At 38.1% G+C, this 8510-nt stretch overlaps 1 protein-coding gene across 1 annotated transcript in view; it reads right to left on the bottom strand.

The window, feature by feature from the left end:
• Positions 1-1352: 1352 nt before the first annotated feature.
• Positions 1353-8510, bottom strand: part of HSP90B1 (heat shock protein 90 beta family member 1) — an 18699-nt gene continuing 11541 nt past the window's right edge. Inside the window, exons 9-18 of the mRNA XM_007952391.2 lie at positions 7062-7199; positions 6904-6981; positions 6720-6785; positions 5374-5643; positions 4883-5128; positions 4221-4357; positions 2515-2593; positions 2268-2423; positions 1742-1864; positions 1353-1382 (exon numbers count right to left, since the gene is read on the bottom strand). Of these exons, the coding sequence (XP_007950582.1) occupies positions 1353-1382; positions 1742-1864; positions 2268-2423; positions 2515-2593; positions 4221-4357; positions 4883-5128; positions 5374-5643; positions 6720-6785; positions 6904-6981; positions 7062-7199 (1323 nt within the window). The remainder of the gene's footprint in view (positions 1383-1741; positions 1865-2267; positions 2424-2514; positions 2594-4220; positions 4358-4882; positions 5129-5373; positions 5644-6719; positions 6786-6903; positions 6982-7061; positions 7200-8510) is intronic.

Below are 8510 nucleotides of genomic sequence, written 5' to 3'. Positions count from 1 at the left end.
GACATGAGACAAAGTATATGTGAACTGCTGTATGAAAAGTGAATTTACTCTGTAAATCTTCACCCAAATCCTAATAAAAAAAAAAAAAAAAAGTAATTCAGTATAATTTGACAAAATTGTTTAAAATCAACCGAGAGTCCCATTGGAACCTGTCTAGTAACTGAACTGTCAGTTTTTATGCAAGGTATATTAAAAAAAAAAAAAGAACAAAACCCAAACTCACTGCCATCCTTGATTCTGACTCATAGCGACCCCCTTTGGGTTTCTGAGGCTGTAGCTTTAGGGAAGTACCAGTCTTCCTTCCATGGAGTGGCTGGTGGGTTTGAACCACCTTCTTGTTAGCAAATGCCTCAGGCACTATACCACCAGAACTCCTTGTATGATATAGATGTTTGTTTTTATTAAAACCTGAGGGATTATGATACTTTTGTTTCCTTCTGGAAGCAATGGAAATTTAGAATTTTTAGTAGGAAAGTGTGAGAAGGCAAAAGGAGCTCTGATGGCACAATGGTTAAGTGCTTGGCTGCTAACTGAAAGGTGGCAGTTGAACTCCCTAGTGGCTCCATTGGAGAAAGCTGTGGCAGTCTGCTTCTGTTAAAGATTACAGCCTGGGAGCCCCTGAGGGGCAGTTAGTTCTACCTTGTCCTACAGGGACACTGAGTTTGGTTTTTGGAGAGGACAAAAGTTTTAGTAATTTATAATTGCAGTATGATGCTTTAGCTTCTATATCATACAATCTTTATTAAAAACAGTAATTCATGGTAGACAAAATATGAGTCAAACATTACCACAATCAACTAGTATAACCTTGTTTCATTAAGAAACTGTACCTTATAGTATGTTTATCTATGAGCTGCCATTTATTTTTTAAGGGGGAAAGTACAGCTTGTGTGCAGAGCAGAGAGAACTCTGGTCCACAGGGCTTCAAGGCTGTGACCTTCTGGAAGCAGACTGCTAGGCCCATCTGCTGAGGCAGCTCCGGGTAAGGAGGTTCAAGCCACCAACCTGTCAGCTGGCACTCAAGCATTTAACCTTCTGTGCCACCCACAATGGATTATGACAACAAAGGCAAGACACTGGGTATTTGGGAACTTTTTAATTTTTATACACATGACAAGATTTTACATCAAGAATAGTCAGTTAAATAGTACAAATTTACATTCATGAGGAATGTTAAAAAAAAATTCAACTAAAAAACCCACTTCTTCCTGTGACCCACAATCCCAACGTTTTACAGTGCAGGGGAGAAGGGGGTAGGGGTGGGGGGCTTCCAAAATAAGTCTCTCCAAAAAGAAATGACTTCAATTTCACATTCTCTCTCCACACACGGGCCAAACGGTGAAGAGTATAATTTATAATTCATCTTTTTCAGCTGTAGACTGCTGTGAAACAAAAGCCAAAAGATATTATAAGCAAAACATACAAAACCCCACCTTACAGAGGTTCAGATACGGAAACAATTTAAATGGGCCCAGATTATTTCCGGGTATTTTAGCTATAAGCCACAACTTCACCTTGTTTATCTGCAAGTAATTTAGGACCCACCAAGATCAGTGGCCCTTAAAAATGAACAGAAATTTAAAAACAGCCTAACTATGCTCTATAGCAAGGCAGATGTAAGCAGGAAATACATACACATTATGAGCCAAGGAAAATCTGTTTTAAAACATCTCAGCGTTTCCGGCCTTTTTTGGGGAAGTAGGAAGAAGAAGGTAAATACGTAAAATGATCTGCTCCATACCTTTGTTGTTTCTTGTTCTTCCTCATCTGTTCCTGCATCTATCTCTTCTTCTTCATCTTGCTCTGCATCTTCTGCTGCGTCTTCTGCTGCGTCTTCAGGTTCTTCCTCAGGCTCTTCTTCCACCTTGTAGACAATATTTATGACAACATACATGAACCCATGAACACCCCGAATCTATTTTCACCTTACTTATTTACTTATTCATTTGTTCATTCTATTTATTTATTTAAAGATCATAATTTACTTCACTCCTGTTTATTCAGAACTGTAGAACAAGTCCTTTAAATTAAGAGTTAATAGCTTAGTAACAGGGAGACAAGCAAAAAACATATTAAAGTAGAATTTCTCATTAAATTATAGCTTAGTTAGTGCCTGGCACTATGGGGATTCAAACATTAGTAAAACTGTTTAAAAAAGTAAAAATCAGTCAGACTTCTTAGAGCTACATCACTTAATCATGGGAAGCTTATTCTTATGGGGGCGGGGGGGGGAGTCAGCCCATGTGAGGGAGGCAGGGGATACAGACCTTTGCATCAGGGTCAATGTTTAAACTGAGGCGCAGCATTCTTTCTATCCTGTCTCCGTATGCTTTTGTGTCTGGTAAAAGATATCCTGACCTCAGCGTCGCCGTTTCAAACAAAACCACAGCAAGATCCAAAACTGTTTGATCCTCTTCGTCTTCCTGAAATGGAAGAAGCCACACATTTGATATTAAAAAATGCAAAGTATTCAAATTAAAAGACAAATAGGAAGATGGCTGTAGTATTACTCACCTTAACCCGTCGAAGCATGTCTCTGATCAATGGATGTCTGGGATTAATTTCAAATGTCTTCTTCTGACTGGCATAGTAACTGTTAAGGGATAAATATGAACATTAACAAACAAAAGTTTTTTAGGGTCTGTACAGTTTTCTTATGCTATTACTAACTTTCGTAATTATACACAATAACCCTTGGGAAAAAAATCAAGGTGTCCTTAAATATTGAGTGCTACATCACACATTCCCTTTTAAGGGAGTGGCATGGGTAGATGAGAGTGTACAACGTATCACTGATGAATCACAAGTGCCCAGAACTCTTGGCTGATGGATGATTTATGTGCATCCCTCCTGATTCTAATCGTCTTAGTTGCAGCTGTCTCCCTCAGAGTTCTAGAAATGCCACCTTCTTGGTGATGGCTGCACCAATATGCTGCCTTTTCCTGAGCTCAGCACCAATGCATCTTGAACACATCTTCGCAATCATTAGCATTCTACTGCTGCTTGTGATATACTTCCCTCCTGCAGCTCAAACTTGAGCTCAGACGGTAGGAACCACATCTGTCCCTATCTCAGCATACTCATTCATTACGTGCAAAAACCAAACCCTTTGGTTTTTAGTAGAATTCTGACTTATAGCGACCCTAGGACAGAGTAGAACCACCCCACAGAGTTTCTAAGGCTATAAATCTTTATAGAAACAGACTGCCTCATCTTGCTCCTATGGAGTGGCTAGTAGGTTTAAACCAGTGACCTCTTTGGTTAACAGCCAAATGCTTAAACCACCCAAGCTCCTATTACCTACATACGACCTGACAATTTGAGGACTTGCTTTGTTGTATGAGGTTGAAAGTCACAAAGACAGGAGGTGTTATCTACTTCTGACTACTAGTCAATGGACACAATAGGATAATTAATCAGTTACTGAAATTAATTATTAATTGGACATTTATTGACTGAATGCTCACTGCTGCCATAAGATATCATATAAATAGAACACTTCTTTTCCACCTGGAATTTATAATCTAGCCAGGGAATGAGACATCAGTTAACACGGTAACATTTTACCATTTTAGAGTATAAACATTTTTCTTAAAGTGACTTTTGATTGTGACAACAATGAAGACTATACTTTTGAGACAGGGCTTCAAGAAGAATAACCCTTAAGGTAGGACCGAAGAAAAAGTATGACTAGATAGTAAATGAAGATATTCTTGGTAGAGGAAGAGAATATAAAAGTAGGGAACAAGTCACTTCCAAAGGCACCACTATGACATTAAAATCTAAGCCCATGCAAAAGAGAGAGTTCCATAACCTATTTTACTTCTAAGTACTTGGTCCTTGAGTTCAAATACCTGCTAACTTGTTAGCCTTTTAAACTTTATTTTATAGGACATACTGTTTGGGCAATTTTAAGAATTTAATTCATTTGAGAATTAAATCATGTCATAATGCCATCATCATTAACCTTATCTGTAATGTAAAAAGTCCAGATACTAGGCCTACCACACAATACAATCCAAAAATAAAGACAGCATGCTTATGAAAATTTCCATTTGAATATAAAATACTATAAAACAATGATCATGAGGCCAAGACCTTTTCTTTATCAATGTAGCAGGAATTCTTTTTCAATTTGTTGTCCTCTTAGTATATAGCAGACAGTGGTGGACACTTCTGTCCTAAAGGAAGTTTGGCAGGGATTTCCCAAGGATGCTTACTTTGTGGAGATGTCCTTGCCTGTCTGGTATGCTTGGGCCTTCATGATTCTCTCCATGTTGCCAGACCAGCCATACTGGCTGGCCACAAGAGCACACGGAGACTCGGTCAAGCGCTGAGACACCACAGCCTTCTCAATCTTAGGGCAAGAAACCCAAAGTTAGAGCCATACAAGTATCAGTGGTTAAAGCCATTCAGTAACTGTACTTAACTTCTTAAGAATCCCATCATTTCGCAATAAACATAGAAGCAGGTCATAAATGTATCTTCCATTCATTCAGGTTTAGGAATTCTTAGGGGACACTGTCATTTAATCTCATCTTTTACTCAGCAATAAAAATACTTAAATACCAACTTTTAAAAACATTAACATATACATATTTAACCTCTGAACAATTATCACAAAAGCAATATAGTATAAAAATTTTTCAAAGTTAGAATAGTTTAATAATCTGGATAAAACTATTGGGAGGACCTTAAAATTTTTGAACTAAGAGAAATTAAAAAGATAGGACCCATTATTCTACATCTGGGTACTGTCTTTTTAACTTTGAAAGGCTATGTAATATTCCATCATAGCAATACAAAGTTTGATTAGTTGACAAAAGAAAAACACTTTAAAATGCAGATGTTAAAATTTCACAATTTGTAATTTCTAGAGTACCTTGTCCTTAAGAGCTTTATCTTTCATCCAGTTGAGCAATGGCTCAAATTCTTTTTCGATTGCTTCACGACTCTCCTTAGTTTTTTCACTTTCATCAAACTTCACTCCTTCCTTGGCAACATTCTGGAATCTTTTTCCATCAAACTCAGGGAGGGCCTGAATACAGTATTCGTCCACTGGTTCTGTGAGATAAATCACTTCATAGCCCTTTTTCAGAAGTCGCTCAACAAATGGAGATGATTCGGCCTACAAAATTAAGGGAAAGAGTTAGGCATTTGTTCCTCTTAGTAGCTATTTTTGTATAGTATTAACAACCCCATTTTACAGATAAAGATTTAAGAGTGCAGGGAGTCCAAGTGACTTTGCCTGTTAACGACTGACTAGGATGCATACCTACACCAGTTACAATTAGGTTTTCTTTTTGTTTCTTCAAGAGTCGGCTATAAATCTTAAGCTGCATACCAGCATCCCTGACATTTAGAGTTCCTTACCTCTTTTCTGCTGGCCCCAGCCATGAAGTAGATTTTGTCTTGCTTTTCCTTCATTCTTTCCACATACTGGTCTAGACTAGTAATGTCAGTTGCATGATGAGAAGACTGGAATCGAAGAAGTTTGGCAAGACGTGTTCGATTTGAGTGGTCTTCAATCACACCAAGCTTGATGTTAGTACCAAATTCTTTCCAAAAAGTGTCATTGTATTTCTCATCAGCAATCTTCTTGATCATATCCAGAGTTTTACGGACAAGCTTCTTTCTAATTACCTAAAATAAATAAAATAAAGAATTATCTCAAATGTTTGAGAATCTGTATTATACAGGGTACCAGAGGAGTAATGGTGACAGTAGATACAAAGGCAGGGCATTGCTCCTGCCATTCACTGAGGGGCAGGGAATGGTGGAGCACTCCTGGGTGGTTGTTAGTTGCTGCCAAGTCACTTCCAACTCATGGTGACCTCAAGTGCACAGAGAACTGTTCCAAGGGTTTTCAAGGTTGTGACCTTCCAGAAGCAGACCTTCTTCCAAAGTGCCTCTGGATGGGGCTGAACCACCAGTAACCACAGTAACATGCTTAACTTTTTGTTTCACCCAAAGATTCCTGAGCTAAAACTAAGCTATCAGTGGGAATACTCACAAAATTGTGGAAATAGTCAGAAGATTGAGTATTTATATTCTAACCTTAGATAATCCCTTTCTAGGGCCTAAAAAAATGGGCTACTTTCAAACAGTTTAAAATAATAATAATAATAATAAAAAAAACCTAGAGTCTTCTATTTATAAAGATTCTAGAAAAAAAATTTCTCAAAAAGTTTGGTAAATGGATGGGTATGTGATAAAACTATAGCAAAATGTTAATCATGGATCATGCAAAAAATAAATAAACTCACTGCCACAGAGTTGACTCTGACTCATAGCAACCCCCATTGGGTTTCCAAGGCTGTAAATCTTTATGGAAGTAGATTTCCTCCTACAGAGCAAGTGATGGGGTTGAACCACCAACCTTCTGGTTAGCAGCCAAATCCCTTACCTACTACACTACCAGAACTCCTCACAGACCAGGCAGGTAGTAGGTATATATGCATATTCATTATACAACTCCTTCAACTCTTCTATGTTTGAAATTTTTTATTAGAAAATGTTGGGGAGAAAAGAACCAATTTCTTGGGGGGGGGGGGAGGGAAAGAACCAATTTCTGAGGATCTGATAATTTCAGAGTGAAAAGGAAGTTCTTCACCTCAATATCCAAGGACTAGACTCCATCTGGTGACCCTACTAATGGAGCTTGCCCTCCAAACCCCAGTCAAAAGCAAAGCAGCCAGTCTCTTCCCTGAGGCACTTACTTTAAGCAGTTTATGCTGTTGAAGAGTCTCACGGGAAACATTCAATGGGAGGTCATCAGAATCTACCTTTAGATAGCAAAAGTAAGGTCAATAAGCAAAAAACCACTGCAGGAAACCAAACCATAACCCAACAATAAAACAATGCAAGACTTGTTCCCCATCCCCCTCATCTTCAGATACTCACAACACCCTTGACAAAGTTAAGGTACTTGGGCATCATATCATGGAAGTCATCTGTGATGAATACTCGGCGCACATAGAGCTAAAAAGAGACAAAAACATCACTTTCTGGAAATTACACTTTCAAATTTTAAATTCAGTTTACACTGCTTACAAACCCACCTTAATGTAGTCACTCTTCTTAGATCCATACTCATCGAACAGACCACGTGGAGCAGAAGTGGGCACGAATAAAATTGATTTGAAGGTAACTTCCCCTTCAGCAGTAAAGTGGATATAGGCCATTGGGTCATCACTTTCCTATGGGAAGTTGGTATCTTTGTCATTCAAAAGGCACAGGAAAAAAGCACTGCAAAGGCTGAATAATTTATTATGCAACACACAATAAATAAATGCTCAGTTTAGCATTTCAAAAAAAGGAGGAGAGGGAGGAGTGGTGGGAAGAAGAAATAACCAAGATTGTAATTCTAACTGGCTAAACACTGTTGTTTTGATGATTATTAACAGCAGTATTCTAGCTGCTACACTAGGGGAAAGATGGACAAGTTCTAGGTTCTACTTGTGTGAGAGAGTAGAACAGGACAACCAGTACCAAGTCTAAATGATAAAAGAGCGCAGGGAGGAGGCCCTTTCACTTAACATAAATACTTCACGAGTGCATTAGTATAAGTATTCAGGAACAGATTTCTTCCATGAAATCTGACCTACAGCAGTGGATACACTCAACACAACGCAACCACTGGAGTGGGATCTGACTCAGAACAACCCCTCCCCTTGGGTTTCTGAGGCGGTATCACTACGGAAGTAGATTGCCCAACCTTCCTTCCGAGCAGTGGATATAGAGGGATGTAAGATAGCTCTAAGGCATAAAGACAGAAATTCTCTAGATCTGCATTAGCCACTACTGTAGCTACATATGGCTACTGAGCACTTAAAGCCTGGCTAGTGTGAATTGAGATGTCCTGTCTGAGTGTAAAATACATAGCAGATTTTGAAGACTAAGTACAGAAAAATAAAACACTCAAAATGTTAATTTTTATGTTGATTACATGTTCAAATAATACAATTTTGGACACACTGGGTTCTTAAGTTTGGGTTAAATTAATTACATTATTAAAGTTAATTTTGCCTATGTAACTTAAAATGCGGATTCTAGAAAATTTGAAAAGCGCATCTGTGGCTACTATGTTTCTACCAGCTGCCTCAGATGAAGGCAAATTTATGTATGCTAGGACTAAAAAGCAAATTTATGTATGCTAGGACTAAAAAGCAAATTTATGTATGCTAGGACTAAAAAGTTCACGGGAATAAGAGCAGAGGCAGAACCAAAGGAGACTCTTAAGAGGTGAAGCGCATGGTTGGATGTGAACATAGGGGAAACCAAGAAGGCCAAGTATCAAAACAGAATAAAAGACTTAATAATGAACAAACGATCATTAAATATTACGTTTTATTTAACCAACTAAGACCATTACCTTACTCTATTTTGTACAAAATAATGTTCAGGGAAGCATTAACTGGAAACAACCTTAATCAATGCTAGTTTTAGATTCTTAAAAGTTACAGGAAGGAAAATAAAAGTTACAGGAAGAGATAAGTAAAAGGGGGGGG

The sequence above is a fragment of the Orycteropus afer genome, unplaced genomic scaffold (genome assembly GCF_000298275.1).
Source record: "Orycteropus afer afer isolate SDZICR_OR568_19922 unplaced genomic scaffold, OryAfe1.0 scaffold00334, whole genome shotgun sequence".
Classification (NCBI taxonomy): Eukaryota; Metazoa; Chordata; class Mammalia; order Tubulidentata; family Orycteropodidae; genus Orycteropus; species Orycteropus afer.
Note: the sequence above shows the minus strand (reverse complement) of the source record. Positions and strands in the feature narration are given on the sequence as shown.